Raw genomic sequence first — 18,246 nt, forward strand, 5'->3', positions numbered from 1 at the left:
CACACATCAGTTCCTAGAGGAATATTAGAGCTGTATTAGGACATCTCCAAGTGGAATTACATTCACACTTATCCTTAAGGTGTGCCTTTTCATATAATAATAAACCCAACAATGCATGTTATTGCTATTGAATCAATGGTTGAATTGAATCAAATAAATTTGCAAATGGCTTACAGAATTTGTGTTTTACCCACACTTGTTCCTTATTACAAAAGTGCATTCTATCTTTATTTGTATTAAAATGAAAGACATTGGACTGGACTGTATGACATTCCGCTGTGCCAGTCACACTGTTCCCTGCTGTAGTAACTGCTGCAGTTCAGCTTTTGGAGCAAAGAGAAGCCTCTTTTGACTACACACGTTTCACAGGGTGCCTTGATAGTGTGCACCTGCCTGGCTATGGGAGGATGTTGCAGCTCCAGTCTCGGTGTGCAGCTGAAATCCAGATTGTGTATTACTTCCTTAAAAGCAGTGGCACATTTACTTGCTGCGATGACTCTTCCTAAAATTGTAATGTTTCATGATAATCCCTTGTTTATTTTCATCTCTTAAATTATGCTGCAGATATTTGAAATAATTTAATATTCTGTAGCCAAGATAATGGCAGTGAGCAATATGTTTTGACATTCTCAAAATTGCCTATTCCAATTAAGTCCATTCTGCTCTGAATCACAATTACTTTTTAGAGTTTGAAAAACGGAACCGCTCCGCACAAATGCTGGAAATCAGTTTTCAGTCTGTTAATGGTTATGGACGTTGGAACAAAGTTGTCAAAAGAGATTCATTTTGTGTTGGAACAAAATGTAGACTGTTTGTCGGGGTGTATAAATCCTAAGAAATCTCAGGCTGTGAACCAGAGATGGATGTGTTTGATTCTTTTAATGATCCGCTCTTTATGTGTGGCCATGGGCTGGGCTATGTGACCCTAAAAGTCAATATGACACTTGGGTCATTCTGCATTAATACACAAACTGAAAGTTCCCACTCCGCTTGTAATATAGTTCTGTGATTTTAAATATTTAACCCAGAAGATGTGTAACATGCAGGAAGCTAATACATTTGTGAAGCACTTTCCTGTCTACAAACGCGTCATGCTTTTTATGTGCAAAATATTGCTTATTTCTTTCAACAATGCTTTTGGTAGTTTTCAAATAAATGATCTCTCTAGATTTTATTTGAAGATTTCCAATATTGTGCAAGCAGAATAATTGGGTTATTATTTTCCATTGGGTAATATTGATGCTGGTAACCTTTCTAGAGCGAGTATGCAGAGATTAATTTTGATTATTGCTGACATTTGCCTGATGTGCTCACTGCTTCCTTTGGGCATGGGAGATATGCTTATGAGGGACCAAACGTATATACTGGTAGTCGTTTAAAATTGAAAGCATTGTCTAATGTTTTTTTCCTTACTCTTTTTTTTTCCCCATTTTGGGAAAAGCATTTGCGTTGCTTGAGGCGCTGCTGCTTTGCAGAATGCCACCTGCTCCCCTGTACAAAGCAGCGCAGGACTCTGATTTATTCACCTGCAGATTGTATCCCACACTGCAGGCCGCACAGTGCTGTGCTGTTGGGGAGTTGGCACTCACAAAAGGGGAAGTATATTACTCACCGATGAGTACAGATGGCAGTGTGTGGGGGCCTGGCATTATGTTCGGAGGAGCTAATGCAGCAATAACTCTGACTGACTTAAACCCAACTGAATCACTGGTGGGGGCAAAGCCCATCTCCGTGGACGCCTGGTTATCGATGGCTGGTGACAACCGGGGCCCAAACCTGCGGTGTGCTAGCCAGTTGGTGCCAGCCTTGGTGCCCTTTAAGCTGTTACATGTTCAGTCTTATTTGTGAGCCTGTAGTATGGCCTATTTTACTGAATAATTCCATACATCAACAGTGTTTGCATTTAAGCTGTCCTGAAATGTACGTTAAAAAACCCTCCAAGAACTCCTATGAGCATTGCTTGAATTTTCTTAATCGATGACACTTAAAGAAGTACTTATATTTATAGGGTTTTTGTGCTGAGAGTTCAAGGCAAGGGGTGAAAGTCATATGACATATGTCTATAAACAGTTGTGTATTGCAGAATAGTAAGCACAGTTGTAGGGTGAATTCAGGTAATTTGGGACACTACTATCTGGAATTGAGTGTGACAGAAGGAGCCAAACTCCCTGCTGCAGCCATATGGCCTGTTTATATACAGGTACAGTACAGTACAGTACCTGTTCCCTTGAAGTTTCCAAAGGCACAGCATAGGAAGGTCATATCATTTCTACATCAATGTAATATCCTGTACATGTCTTCAATAAAAAACATGGGTATTTCTCCAAAGCAAGTCTATTGGCTTCCATTCATTTTACTTGTACTTATCGCACTATTGTTTGGGCATACATTTATAGTACAGTGATGCCCTGCACACAGTGGGGTTCTGCTCCATACAGATGCTTGAAATGTAAAATTTGGAAGGTCTGCTATGTACATGGCAAGAACGATGAACCTGAACGAGCCAGCACTGGGTAGCACTCAGAATTAGAGGTTATATTTCCCCGTATAAATGACATAATATGTTTCCGTTTCAAAGTGAAAGACCACCATTCATAATGTCAAATTAATTAAACACTTTAATGTTTTCTGAATGGCAACAATAAGTTACATATTGAAAATAGATATCATACACCACTTAGTCCAATGGAATATATATATTTTAAAATACGTTTAAAGCCATCTGCCTAACCATACATGTTTTTACACTATTGATATTTTATTTGCTTCAGTTGCTTTGGCAGTGTTCCTTATACAGCCATTTTATTTACTTGTGATTAGCAAACTAAGATATATGGGCCACTTAGTAAAATGGGGAGCTGCCACACACTATTAAGCCTGTTGGCATGCTTTGAGCTTTATGACAAAGTTTATTTTCTTAGCTGACCTACAAACTGTGCCCTAGTTGTCTATCACTGATATTCACCACTTTGGAACCTCTCTCTCCTCTGTTCCTACTGTAATGCATTCTAAAATATTTGTTGAGAAAAAGCTTAAGCATTTTGATTTTCTGTCTTCGAACTGTGATTCATTCTGATCAAATCCTACTGCAGGTCAGAAAGATTTACAAAAATATTATATGTATGGGTTTTTGTTTTATACTGGTGTTGAAAATGCAGACCTTTTTGACTCTTGGATGTCTTTTCCAAAGTTTTTATGTCTGCTTGTAGCATTGGCACCACTGTGGTAGAGGAAAATTTGTCAGAACTTCAGAATTGTTTATCTATAATCATTGTGACTGACATCCTCTTGAAGTGATCATGTTTGTAACTGTTGACTGTGTTTTGTGGTGAAGATGTGATGCATCAAAAAAATGGAATGCTACTGCAGCATACCATATAATGTTTAAGCAAATGTCTGTGATATTATAAAGGAGATATGTCTGTTGATGGTCTATATTATTGTCAACTGTGCTCCAGGTATTTTGTTCTCTTCTTAGTTAGGTAATGATGCTGATGTGGGTTTGTATTGATTTTGTCTTGCCTGCAGTTACCTGACACCACTCCTGGTCCCAGTTCTGGCTTCTCCAAACACAAGGTAAATGTGATGTTTCTGTGTTTTATGTGCCATTTGTATGACACTCATTAACACATGATTATTTGCTCCTGTATATTGAAAATGACTGATGCATTGTAATTTTCTGACTGCCTCTTGAACAGAACGTAGCCTTAATGGGTTCTTACTGTGCAAATGCAGTAATTATTATTTTTATTTTTTCTGTAATGCACCTACAGTATATTTATCATGCATCACTTGTATTACATTCTTTCTATGGAAGCTGGCATTAGCTAACAGTTGACATAATATCGGTTCCTACAGATGCATATCTACTGAAGCACAACTCCTCATGTGTAAAACAGCACTGCCCCATCCCTGGGTTCTGAACCAGCGATGGTATAGTCATAGTTCAGGTTCCCTAACCACTAAACCATAATTTCAGCCCTTTATGAAATGCTTCTTCAAATACACTGTATTGGGCTTGATTAGATTTGAAGGTCAGTGGTTATGATTATTTTATTATTTATGTAGAGGGCTGTGCATTGGTGTTTCTTCATTACTGTCTAAAGCCCACATAATCTACACATGAGCCCCCTTTAATGCTTCTGTTTGATCTTTGCCCCTGAAGGTATATTCCACTGACAAAATGAGCTTCAGCTTAATGGAGCAGCACAAAAAGACTATTGACTGGTCAGATTCTACTGTGCGGAACATGATGCCACTTGCCAATCAAGAAGTCCTTTTCTCTGTTATGTAAATGCCTGTGTCGTTTCATTGACGTGGCAACAATGATATTCAATATTGTGGTAGCACAAGTGTATTATATAACGCTGACTAAAATGCTGTAGCAACCTGTTGTCTGTATACACGGATGATGACCTAATGCTTCTGTGGACGGGTTGAGATTTGCAGTGCCTACAGGATTAACTTGTACAGTAACAATAGGTCAGGCTCACCCAATACCTGCTCTGTGAGTGTAATGCGTTTGATGGCAAGGCTTAAACCAACCCAAAATGCTAGAGAGGGGACTTTCCCTTTTCCTTTGATGGCATTTTTGGATTGAAAAGGCTTACAGGATGGACCTGTAATTTATGGGATACCTCTTTAACATCTGTGTTTACATGACCGTTACTGGTATAACGTTCTTATTTTGATTGAAAGCCAATTTATTAATGTGGTAAGTTTGATAAAATACTTTACCCTGGTTAGTTTCTTTTTCAACCACCTTGAAGTGGTTTGTAATTGGCCCACTTCAGGGAGCTTTTAGGCCTTTGTTTGCATATTTACTGTGGACACACACGGTATATGACGTGTTGTGTTTGCGGTGTACACATACGACCATAAATCTGAGGACATGTTCATTGTGGTTTTCAGGCCTGCTTAGAAAACTTTCCGTGTGCTGGACGGGCCTTGAGGAACGCTTTCTTATCACATGGCCCGTATCCCGCCAAAGACCGGATCCATCTCGCCAGAATCATCAGGTATCCTGTCCCTCTGTTGGGTCCAACAGGCCCTGTCCAAAACTTCTTCCCTGTAGCTGTCATGAATTAGCCACAGCATTTGGTTGAATAGCTTTGCCATATGTCAGTTGTTATAATGAAGTCTCCTTGTGCTTGATGGCGGCCACATGTTCATTATCCGCCTACATTTAGGTTAATTATAGCTTGTGTGGTATAATTTGCATGCTTGAACCAATCATTACCATTTGTGTTGGGAGGTTGTGTGTTTGAGGGTCAGTGAAAATAAATGACAATGCCAGTTACACTATATGGGCAGGCAGTCAATTCATGTGAAGCTTTGGCTTCGGGATTAGCTGGTGCTAAATCAGATATTTCCCCTGACAAGACTCAATAAAAGCACATTCTTCTTGTGTCTCAGTTGTCTGTTTTAATAAACCCGGGCTGGTTTAAATAAGAACAAAAAATAAAAGTAAACGAACCAACTCATGAAAACAACGTTCGGAATGTCTAATGCTAACGCTAAAAAGCCTGCTAATAACACGAGTTGAATCTGTGATAAAGGGTGTGACTGATGCTCTTTATTTTGTGTTTAGCGTACCTTTCATGTCATTGTGGTGCTTATATCATGTCGTGCTGACTCGAGTCGTGATTCACGGCCGCTGCTGGGCGAATTAGGTGCACTCCTGCATGCCTGTCATGGCGGCGAGCAGTCGATCAGAGCGCATATCTATAGTGAGTTATGAACTGCCTACTGTTGAGGGCCGTTTGAGTGCACCTTTAATTGGCTGTGATTGAGAAGTATGGTGCCACAGGGCGCTAAGCTAGGGAGGAGCACATGAATGCTGAGCGCAACGGCTTTATTTAAAACATTCGCTTTCTAGATGGCATGCAGACAGTATTCGTCAGCTAGGTTACCGTTGATGTTGTGCACTGTGACCTCTGAAGGACGTTTGGGTGGGGCCCATCGTGCTGCCATGCATTTAAGTTCTTATTCAATGATAAATAATGGTGATTGAGTTCAGTAATGGTCCGGGCATGTTGCACCTGACGTGTGAAATGGCAGGTGTCAGGGTAGGCATGGTTAACCCTGTTCTTCAAGCCAAAAGGCTGGCTGGATGGCTGTTTGCTCCAAGTCGTTTTTTTCCCCTCCGTCACTGTTGCATTGTTTTAGTGGAGATGTAACAACGTGAACTCATTTAAGTACTACTTAATTGAGTTTTACTACTAATTGAGAATTAAACACAGACTTCTATATAGTCCATACTCCAGAATGTAACTGACATTGAGCATAATGGACCATTTTGATTGATTTCACAGCTCTTTATTATTACAGGGCTGACAACATCTCAGTTTCATATTGATGTTTCGGTGAAATCTGCTTTGCATCACCTGTATTGGTAAGGACAGTGTCCAAAGCACCAAATGCAGTGTCCACTGCCTCCCTTCTTTCTGTGTGTCCCTGTAAGTTTCTCTTTCATTCTTCATTCTGAGAGGTGACGGGGAACTTTCCCTCAGGAGAGAAGGGGGCAGGAGAACAAGGCTAGGGTTTCTGTGGAGAATGGTCAGAGGAAGGATCATATTGGCCTAGGTGTATGGCAGGAACAAAAGGGCATGTATTTGAATGGAAAATGGGTGTGGTTAGGTGATGTCCTGTAGATAGCTAGCAGGTGCGTGTGTCCCTGTGCGCCTGCTTGTGTGTGTTTTTGCGTGTGTGTGCACCTATGTGTGTGTGACCTGTGTGTGTGTGTGTGCCTGTGTTTATGTCTTTATGTGTGTGTGTGTGTGTGTGTATGTGTGTGTGCATGTGTGCATGTGTGTGTGTGTGTGTGCATGTGTGTGTGTGTGTGTGTGTGTACACCACACATGTGTAACGGCATGCCTTCCTGCAGAGACGGCCCTCTGCGTCAGGTGCACCTGGCAGAGTGACGCACTGAGTGACTCACTGTCTCGCTGTAGGCAGAGTGTGATTAGCTCTATTGGAATGTGATCAAATGTATGGCGGCTGTTTTTAAGGTGTGTGCTGTTTGTTATCTGTAATGCACCTATTAAGCCAATCGCTCTGTTAGGGGAGCTACTTGGTTTGGAACTGGGCCAGTGTTTATGCAGAGGTGTGTGCTGAGCGTGTGACTGTGAATAAGCCTGTTTATCTCTGTTGGAGGAGTCGTGTCAACTGAGCCACCTGCACAAACCGTGCCTCATTTATGGGGGTAGGTCTGTGATAAGTACCGTATGCAGTGGCCTAGGAGAGCGTATGCGTTTACTGTGTCCTTGTGTGAACAAGCCCTCCCCCTCCCCCTCCACTCTCGCTCGCACACTCTCTCTCCATCTTGGAGGTGCTACATCCACGGGTTAAGAGCTGATGCAGCTTGTTGGGGTGTGATGAATGAGCTAGGGGATATAGGACAATACGTGCTTTCTGTGCCTCTCCATGAATAACTTCTCCTCTCTGTGCAGGAGGAGCTATGTCGGCCTGGAGCTGGTTCAGTGGCTCCTGGAGCAGTGTCTCTTCATACAATGCAGGATGATGGCCACAAAGGTCTGGCAGGTCCTGCTGGAGCTCGGCATCCTGATGTCAGGTGAGGGAACCTGTCTCTGCTGCACTGCCCAACTCCAGGGCTTTTGTGTGCAATAAGTCTGAGAGAAGTGCCTATGGAAATGTGCTGTATGAGATATCATGACACACTCAGTGGCCCCTGTGGTCTACCAGTATAAGGGCCGCATGGAGGATCCTGCTGCAGTCAGGGCCTCCTTACTGCCTGGCCCTGGCCCTGTCATCTGATCATAGCAAAGCACAGCATTAAAGCATTAAAGCACCACTGTTGGCTCGCTCCCCAGAGGGTCAGTGTGCCTGTTTGCTTTTGTTCCAACCAATTACCCTGGCTTAGTTAGTCAAGTTAACTGCTTACCTACTGGAGCCGGTCCTAAAGTAAACTACCATACGCTGTGTCTTATGTTTACTTTTATTAATTAAGGAACAAAATGAAGTTAAATTATGAAAAATTCCAGATTCCAAGGATTCCAGTGTAAATGATTTGGTAAGTTAAGAAATGAATAAGCTGATGCTAACTGAGGAGGAAATGGTTTGCTGCTGGTTTTCTGCACTGGGAGGCTGCAGGTCTTGTTGGATGGGATTTTCTGCATCTTGTCCCAGCCTCTGCAGTCGCAGAGCTGAGAGTATTCATCACTGACTCCTGTAAAATGGTTGTCTTTTAGTGGACCAGCACATCGTTTTCGAGGACTCCAACACGTACTACCAGTTCTCTTTCGAGGAGTGTGAGACTCAGGGCTGCGAGTTCCGGAACGAGGCGCAGTGGCAGAACGGCGTGCGTCTGCTCCTGCAGCTGGTGCCCTACGTCCAGTTCCGCGTCGGCATGGTCACTCCGTGAGTACACGCTCTCATGCTACTGCTGTAGGTGTGCGCTAGAACCCCATACTGAGTCCTACACTTCTCAAAAGTAGGAAGTGCTCTTCCTACATGTATGTTCTACCTGAAATTCAAGACCTGATTTACTGCAGTCAGGTTTGATATCACTTGGCTATTCATGCATATATACACTCCCTGAGCACTTTATTAGGAACACGATGCGATTGAAATGCAAAGTAGCCAATCGTGTGGCAGCAGTGCAATACGTAAAAGCATGCAGATATGGGCCAAGAGCTTCAGTTAGTGTTCACATCAACCATCAGAATGGGGGAAAAATGTGATCTCAGTGATTTCGACCGTGGCATGATTGTTGCGCTGGTTTGAGTATTTCTGTAACTGCTGATCTCCTGGGATTTTCACACACTATAGTCTCTACTCATAGTTTACTCAGAATGGTGCGAAAAACAGAAAACATCCAGTGAGCGGCAGTTCTGCGGGCACATGAGAGAGGTCAGTGGAGAATAGCCAGACTGGTTCGAGCTGAGAGAAAGGGTATGGTATTAGTATTAGTTCCTAATAAAGTGCTAAGTGTGTGTATATTTATTTATGCTGAAACGTCATCTTTAGGACATAATCAGATTGGTGATATAATCAAATGCTGACACAACCATAGAAGCATGTTCTTTCTTGTGCACATATTTGGCCCATATTGCCAAGCAAAAATATGTGAAAATGCCAGACTACAGGTATTGACACAGCATGTTGCAGTATGGGGCCCCTGTAATCTCTTTAAACAAATAAGATTTGACTTTGCCTCTCCCCCAGTAATAGTATCTCAGGACTGCCAGGATTGCTACAGAGTCTAATGATCAGTTTGAATAAACAGGAAGTGGACTGTGCCAGGCTATTATTTTTACTGCATTTGAAGGCATTGAAAGTGCACACGTGTAGCTTAAGGCAAAGTGCAAAGAAGATAATTTTATCAGTGTCACAACTGATACCAGTAGCCTAATAAATGTATGAAGACATGAAGTGCCACAGTACTGCAAGTATAAAACAGGGATTGAGGATGTAGTCCTTTCAGTAGAAAATATGTTGGGTGTAATTTTAAGTGTAACATAGATAGCTGTAATAGATCCATAATGAATACTCATAGTTCAGGTTTTTGATACCAGGATGCTGAAAACCCAGAAGAGAAAGTGACTTGGCTGTCCTGACTGTTCAGCATAATCAATAAACCTTGAAAAGAGCTTCCCACACTGAACTTAATTACAGTGTCTGATTGGATTCATTAGCTGTTTGATAACAAACGTTTTACCTGTTCCATGGCGCTTTATAACAAACACAATGAAGCCTTTTCCATAATTATGCAATTATGGAAATGTAACATGTCATTTCAAACATTCTCTATCTATATACAATGGGTTTTTTCTAGAGGGAGTCAAAAACCAGGAAAAGCTCACGGAAAATGATTTCCTGACCCCTTAAAAATGAACGCAATAATCCCACATTAAACTGAACTCCAGGAAAATGATGGGATGCGGAAAAGAATTCAAGAAAAAACCAGCCAGCACTTTAAGGTGATTTAGGTTCTATGTCGAGCAGATCATTCACAGCGTTTGTGAATGCTGTGGAAATGCTGTGTTCAGAGATGTAAAACCCCAGGGTGCGGTGTATGGGCAGAAAGACCTTCCTCAGCAGCCTCGGTGCAGGGGTAGGGTGGATCTCTCACCCCCTAATTCAGGATGCTGGTACAGGACAGCTACGAGAGGATCTAAATATACGCCATCTTCACTAATTTATCAGCGCACTCTGCTTTTGTCGTGTTAAATGGAACGGACAGAATGGTGTCCCGCTGTGCCGATGACTCATTTTAAAGTGATATTATTTTCATGTTTTACGTTTTTAAACGAAGGTGAAGTGGGTGTATGTGCTGCCTTGTTTCCTTGCGGCCAGCAGAGCTGCGTTAATTCCACCGCAGTGGCATTTCTGCGTCCGGAGGGACTGCGTTTGATTGAACCCAAGCCCTAGGGCTGGTGATTATTTGTGTTTGGAGTGATTGCATTTTGCCGAGTCTATCCACAGAGTTTTCTGGTTTAACTGTGGGATTTTTGCTTTTGGGAGCATATCATGTGAAAGCGAATGTGTGAATTATTGCAGTGTCCTATGAGAGAAGACTTGCCACTCTCCAGATCCTATTTACACATCTTCACTGAAGAAGGATTGAATTGCCTTAAACCCAAAGCTAATAATCACAGTTATCTGCACTGTGAGCTTGTGATACTTTACCATAATGTCTATTTAGCAGGATAAATGTCTCCAGTGTAATTTTTCCTCTGTGCTTCTATTGAGGTGCACTTACCACAGTAGATGTGAAACCAAATGTATTTCTTCAGGTCTTCAGTTTCAGAAAAACCTGTAACTGCTATATATGTATACGTTCCATTCTTATCACTGGGCTTGAAAAGACTGTACGCATATTCCATATTAGCATTCATATTGAAATCATATAGTGCCTGTTTATTCCAGGCATATGTTTATGCATTGCCATGATAGCAGTGTGTTATATTTCCTAATGATAATGTTTATTCTGTGGGGGAGCAGTCAGAGTCAATATAGAATCACTGTTCCCTGCCAGCTTATTGATTGGGGTGAAGTTTCCGCCCATTCGCTGATTACACGTGACCGAATTTATTCTGCAGCCCGTTCAGCTGTTTCAATAACCTGTAAAACCAAATTTGAGAGCACAATCCCATTTGTATTTCTGAGATTTTATCACTGTAAAAGAACCGCGTATTAATTAACTGCTTTACATTCAGTGCTTCAATTCATATTTGCATTTGCTCCAGATAAAGCCATAAAAATATCTGCTGGAATAATGGTGATGGATTTATGCAAGGCCTTCTAGTGTTGAGAGTTTGGCCGCGAGGAGGGAGCTGTTTCCTTCCATCCCTGTTCTGAGTGATGACGTAATCTGTGCTGTTTGGATATTACTCACCCACGCACGTTCGGCCCTGGGGATTTGTGTGTTGTTTGAATTGTATTTACATACCTGAAGAGGAAGTGGGCCAGAGGAACAGAGCTTGTGACACTTTGTCGATGCGGATTGGACAGTGAACACCTTTCTGAAGCTTGTAGGCATTAGGATTCAAATAATGACATGACGGAGGTATGATTTAACGCTCAGTGCTGAATGTCATCAAGAGGCATATTTATAAATAATTTCGTCTCATTTCGCTGCGTTAACCTGTGATGACAAACAGGAGCAAAACTGTGACGTTTTTATTGCTTCTGAAGGTGTTGGCCTCCTTTGTTCTTTGGAGCAGATTGAGAGCAAAGCAAAGAGCTGGAGGAAAATAAAATGAATAAAATGCAATTTGGCCTGGCAACTGGAGTAGATTTCCTCAGAGGCGTGCGCTGCAGGAGCAGAGAAGGGTTCGCATGGGAGCGCTTTAATGCCAGTCGACACAGTCTCTCTCAGCGCACTCATTTCCCTGCGTTGATTTAACGCACGGGAGAGGGAGGGGGGGTCTCGCCCACGCGCTCCCTCTCGCGCGCTGCTGTTCACACAGGCGCTGTAGCACACTCTCCCCCTCCCTCTCCCCAGCCTTTTATTACACCGTGTGCTCGCCTTTTGAAATACGACACGGCAAACAACTCACAATGATATTAAAGAGGAGAAGCCCCTAAATTGGAGCTGCTAAATGAAATGGCCAAAGGGATTTATCTGGCTGTGGATTTTTTTTAAGGTCACATCTGTGTTGCGGTTCCTGTTCTGACAGGGCTTCAGTCAACATGTCTGCCTCTCAGTCTTACTTCACTCCCTCGGCAGTTTTCTCTGCTGATTGGTCTCTGTAGTTCCTAGTGTGTAATACACGAGAAATATCTGTGGCCTACTGTTTCCATAGCGCCGTCCCTGTTTCCGCTGACTGGCACCAGAAGCTCACAGCTTTTTTCCCAAACTGGAGAGAATAAATGAATGTTTTGCAATGGAAGCACAGGTGAAGCACAGTCAAATGAATCACACGTAGAGGGGCGTGGGGGAGGAGGCCTGAGGGCGGGGCCTCTGATGCCGACTCCTGTTCATTGGGTACATGCCAGTTATGACAGCCTGGAGACGTGTGTGCACTACGTCTGCATTTCCGCTCAAAGCCAGCAGGTGTCAGTGTCTCACTGAGCTGTCCAGAGGAGGACCAGCACACCGTTGCTGCTGCTGCTTTGTCTGTACTTGTCTTCTCGATTGATCTTTTTCCTCTGTAAACCACTGCCACTGTGTTGAAGAAAAACAACCCCAAATTACATAATGGCCAAATTCCAGAAATGCAGTCGAATGCCGACATCAGTCTGTCTGCTTTTTACGTAACACAATGTTCTCTGACCTGTTTATACAGCTGGTGAGGTTCTAGTTCAGTGGTGCTGAAGCTGAAAGCTATCACTCTGACCCAGAGTCCCACAGTTTCTGATGCGTGTTGTATTCACTTCTGGTGTGCCCCCCCCCCCCCCCCCCCCCACAAAAAATACAGCTTTTGAACACCCTGATATTTTACTGAAGCTATTTGAGTTCTCAGTCTGGAGAAAGGGACTGTTTTTAAGGTCTCTTTCTCACGCTCTAATTCTTGATATCTCTTTCTCTCTGTCAAAACTGGCTTTATTAGCATTAAAACATATCCGGATGTGAAGATACAAGAACAGCCCTCTCTCGCTTCCATCTGTCATAATAAAACAAGACTGCATAAACAGGATTATAAAACAAAAATACATTCATAGAAAATAACAATTCCTCTCTCTGAAAATATTTATATGGCAAACAAAAATATCATTATGCTGAATTTACTGTCTACCTGGTCTGCTTTGTCAGTCACTCACTGATGGTTGTTCTTCAGCATTATGCAAGTATAAACTGGTGGAGAAACAGTATATGTAATGGTTTGGACAAGAGAAGCCGCCAGCTATGCTCCACTGTTTACTATTTGAATAATTATGGATTTATACCAGTAGTTCCAGTTTTTTGGTCAATCCACTCCACTCTGAAAATGACTTGTGCTGTAGAAAGGTTTCTCTCTTTCCTTTTTTTGGGGGGAAATTATATCAATTAATCTTTTTGTTATAAATATGAACTGTTGTTGATGTTCTGAGATGAATTTATAATTTGTTCTTCAGTTGAATGTCCAGTCTCTGGCATTGATATTTTGTGATACAACAATTAGTTGTGTCTTCAAATTGTATATACGTTTTTTATGAATATTGTTTGAGTTATGGTTCTTTGGAGGCATTTTAGTGTTTTAATTGTTCTTAAAATGTCTTGGGCATACATGGCACAATTCCACATAGTAGATGACATCTTTGAGTGGCAATACTGCATGGACTAAATGATCTCGGAGGTGATCTGGGTACGTTATCTTCTGTTCATTAGGGTGAATCTAAACCCTTCCACTCATTTCCAGCAATCCCACAGACGGCCTGCAGACCCAGACTCTGATTCTGACTTCACCACCAGATTTCCATTCTCCTGTTTTGGAAAACTGGGCCAACATTGATGTATGAAATTAACGTCCCTTTTGCTTTGTCTCAGAGCCCAAGGCTTCATTTGGAGGGATATGTTAGGGGAACTCGGTTGTGTCTAACGGAAGTGCCATTTCTGGACATACTCTATGGTTGTAAGAGGAGGAAATGTGACATTCCTGTTGGCCTGTTCCCACTGGACTGAACAAAATGTCTCTCCTAGTCCCTTATATGGATCTCAATGAACAGACAAACCCATTGTAATTTGGCTAGATTACGGCATATTATTAGCTAACACCCATGGCCAGGGTGGGTTGCATACCAGACATTTGACATATCCATTTATACGATCACTGAGCACTTTATTAGGAACCGTCTAATATTCACTGGTGGGAAGTTTCTGGAGTGCTCTTGCTGAGCTGTACAGAAGGACCCTTTCTCATTCTCAGTTTTCAATGATTTCGGGGGAAAACGGTACAAATGACTGCTGTCGGTGCTGTATCACAATTTGTCATTTGAAAATGTGTGTAGCTATAATAATTTGGAGAGAACAAAGGAATCCCTTTTCCTCATGGCATAGTTTCCATGGATACAGATGCAGAAAGGCTCAGGATGTCTTCCGCTGCAATGACTCCAGGTTTATAGAGGCCATTATCCCTCTGCAACATGGCTCCCCAACCTAGTGCACTTCCATCCCAATGACTGAACACTGACAATTACTGCGAATGTTTCCATGCTAGAATTTCTACTGTTACTGATTTTAGGGCAGGCCATCACGACTGATGACTTTCCATAGTGTTTGGGTATAAGATTAACGATTAGTGATATGATCAAATGAAACCAGATAGGTTGACGTGTATAAGGGCGAAAGCTGTCTAACAGTATGCGCATTGTGAACAGACATGGAACTCCTTTTAAACCTAGTAAGAATCACGCATCTATGCTTCTGATAACTGCTGACAGGAGATTATTGTATGTTATTCCATGGGTCCAGGCTTTAATTGCATCGGCTTACCTCCTTCACTTGCGTGCATAATGCTGATTAATTGCGTAACGCAGTGAAGTGCATTGCGTCCTGTGTGAGTGAATGCGTTTATGACCGATGTGATGTCTAACCGGCTGTGTGCGTGTGCGTGTGCGTGTGCGTGTGCGTGTGCAGGCCCCAGGAGGAGACGCAGGGACGGGGGGAGATCAGCACGGAGATCCTGCAGATGAAGGCACTTGAGAGATTGACGTCGACGGTAAGGGGAAGAATCCGGCGAATGTCGCTCTGTTAGTCCTGCTCAGTGTCTGGAGGCAGGGAAAGGAAGGCTTTTTCTGTTGTCCTTGGTTTATCTTACTGGGGTAAAAGCTTCACAGTACATGAATTAATGTAAACCTAACCTTTACAAAATATTTGAAAAATGGCACACTTGATGAACTTAGGCATTGTTTTGCCCATAGCATGACTCCCTTTTGTCCGTAGCGTGTGATGCAATTTCTCTGATCAATTCTTTGTATACATACTGTACGTGTTATGAATGTACACTGTGATATTCCTGAAGGAACGTGTGTACTTTGTTTAGTGCGCTAGGGGTTTGTGACTTTCAGCACATCCAGTGTTGAGTATGCCGCCTAATGTAGGATAATTTTTATTCGCTGCACAGATAGCCTTGTCATAGTCTGAGAGCTGAATGATCCATTCTCTAGTGTGAAAATGAATGCTCACAATCTCACAGTCAGTAATTGCATCCTGTGATTTTATTTAAGGATGACTTCAGGGTTAATTAACACAGCTCATTGTAAATGACAAATCTATTTTTTACAAACCGAAACAATTAATCATCTTCTCTACGCTACGATGCTACTCTTGGGTAGCGTATCCTTTTATGGCACTGGGACTTGGGATTGGGAGTGCCTCACCACACCATAGACGTTCCCCTATTTGACTGGACTTACATACTGTATGTGGCTGGCCATTTAAGATTGGTGAAAAAAAAGATGCTGTACATTTTAGATTAAAAGTTGTTGAAGAATACTAGCATATGGAAGGAAGAATATGGGTTTTATTTTTAGATGCCACTGTCTCTATATGGTTCCTGTCCTTGGAGCCCAGAGTTCTGCATGTTGGCTTTGCTTTTGAATAATTTAGTTTGTATATAGTGTCTTGTCAGACCATCTGCGGAATGTATGAAATAAGAAATGGGTTTTTCACGCTAGTAAAAGGGTTTATCTGTCAAACCTCCGCTCCGCTTTTTGATCAGCCGTCTTAATGAAGCATTATTACAATCAATTAGGTTGATTATTCTAGAGCCGAAACGATGTAAAACAAACTGTCTGCATTCTGTTGAGCTGAATACAATTTTAGCAGCTTATCTACGGGCATGATGGATGAAAAGGGCCTGAACTGATGAGAGGTTTTTATTTTTATTTTTATTTTTATTACTTTGTGTATCCAGACCTTATGGCCTCACCGCTTTCTGAAAGCGTACATAGTAACAGGTCTTAGACACATGAATTGTAACCCTGATCAGAATTCAGTTAAAATGCTTACAGGAACTTGACTGAGTACAAAGCATTGTGCGGATATTCCTCCATAATGGAATGATAATAGTGATGAATTTCACAAGCCCGAGACCCAGCTGCTGCTACGCCAACAGACCCAGATTTCTGCCACACGTCCATTATCATTACACACTGGATTTGGAACAGCGGAAAGGTTCATTGTGTCGTTGTACAGTGCATTGTAAATGGTGAATATGATAAGGCATTCTCTCCAGTGTTTGCCGCATACTGCACCAGAACCAGCTGGGCCCTGCTGTCCCTCTATACCAGAGAGAACCTGGATCAGAGCGGAGGGATACAGAGGGCGGTGCACTGCCGGACACGGCACACTCACTGAGCAGCAACAGCGTCAGGAGCACCTTTCATCACTGCTGAGAAACATGCAGACTGACTCCATTTTAAATGAAGTGTAGCCTATTGGGGATTTTTGGTTATTTATTGTAGTTATTCATTTTTTGCCCATGTTTCTTCCTTTTCGGTCTCGGTCTGATTTTGTTGCACAAAGAGAGCACAGCCCATCTCTTTTCCCTGAGAGCATTGATATTTTTTCTGTTAGTCTTGTTTTCGGCAGAACCCAGGTGGTTCTGAGCTCTCCGCAGTGGGATTAGCGCTTCTTCTGGCCGATTTGACGGCTTTCAGGGCCGTTATTACAGCGTAAATGTCCAAAAACCGATATTACAGACGGTCACCCCTGTGCTTGACAGCGTCGCCCGTGTCGGTCATAAATACCCTGCCGGTCCCCCGTTGATTCCTCTTGTCAGGATGATCCCTGGGCTCCATTGTGGCGAGGTCGGCCTCCCCAAAGGACGGCCATTTTTCATTTAGCGGCACATCAGTGGTGTAAACGCGGCCGTTAAGCGCAGAGACCGTGGTGCTCCAGGGGCGGGGGAGCGGGGGAGCGGGCTGACAGGCACGCTTTAAACATCCGTTCTCCTCCATTCCCCCTGTCCCTCTCCACTCTCCGCCTGGCCCCTGCGACAGCAGAAACACTTCAGCTTCTGTGCGCGCCTTATTCATTATTGATTGATGGAATATTGGACACATCTATATTCATTGTGTAACTGTTGTTGTTGTTTTTTACTCTGTGGCAGTTGAAGTATTGCCTTCTTCTCCTCTGGAACAAATGGGCATGCCTTTAGCAGATGTGTCCTCTGTGTTCCTGTAAGGATACAGGTGGATTATATCTGAATTTAAGCCTTTAAATTCAATGAGCATGGCTAATATGGTCTGTAAGGGATTATAGTGTAGTGGCCCTCTGAATATTAGAAGGTTTGATGGTGCCTGATTTGATGAAGATGCAACAGTGTAAATGGGTTCACTTGGGCTAATTCAGTAGTGTAATATTATTGCTGTTTGAAGTAAGTATCTCAAAAAAATACATTTTCAAGCAATGAGGGAAAAAAACAGCTTAATTATTCCACTACATCAGAAAGTGTACACATTTTATTAGCAAAAGTTCCATGAAACATTTGCAGAATACAACCAATGGTGCAATTTTTCACTACTTGTATCAAACTCAAAAAGAAGATGGAAGATGTTTTTTAATGACTTTTCTCATTTTGAAGGTTTGAGGTACTAGCGTCAGCTATTTCTTCCATTCTGTCAGTTGTCTAGCCCTGCTGTGAACTTGTCAAGCAATACAACTTGCTGACAGTGTAAAAAACTGGTCTACTCTACTTTTGTTATTAACTAGTGAACTGTTCAGACAAGAAATTAACAGCCCCTGTTCCGCTCACTCATAGACATTTTGCGCAACCCAATATAATTATATATGCTCTTCCACAGTACATTGGCTAAGCTTCATGTAAACCCTTAATTTCCGGTGTGACAAGTTCATGT

At 42.4% G+C, this 18,246-nt stretch overlaps 1 protein-coding gene across 2 annotated transcripts in view; it reads left to right on the forward strand.

Annotated features, from left to right (window-relative positions):
* rapgef5b (Rap guanine nucleotide exchange factor (GEF) 5b) overlaps positions 1 to 18,246 on the forward strand; it is a 69,644-nt gene that overhangs the window by 5,174 nt on the left and 46,224 nt on the right. For both annotated transcript variants that reach the window (XM_061247593.1, XM_061247599.1), the window contains exons 2-6: positions 3,529 to 3,576; positions 4,912 to 5,018; positions 7,452 to 7,573; positions 8,211 to 8,379; positions 15,023 to 15,104. In XM_061247593.1, coding sequence (XP_061103577.1) covers positions 3,529 to 3,576; positions 4,912 to 5,018; positions 7,452 to 7,573; positions 8,211 to 8,379; positions 15,023 to 15,104 — 528 coding nt within the window. The remainder of the gene's footprint in view (positions 1 to 3,528; positions 3,577 to 4,911; positions 5,019 to 7,451; positions 7,574 to 8,210; positions 8,380 to 15,022; positions 15,105 to 18,246) is intronic.

The sequence above is a fragment of the Conger conger genome, chromosome 1 (genome assembly GCF_963514075.1).
Source record: "Conger conger chromosome 1, fConCon1.1, whole genome shotgun sequence".
Taxonomy (NCBI): Eukaryota; Metazoa; Chordata; class Actinopteri; order Anguilliformes; family Congridae; genus Conger; species Conger conger.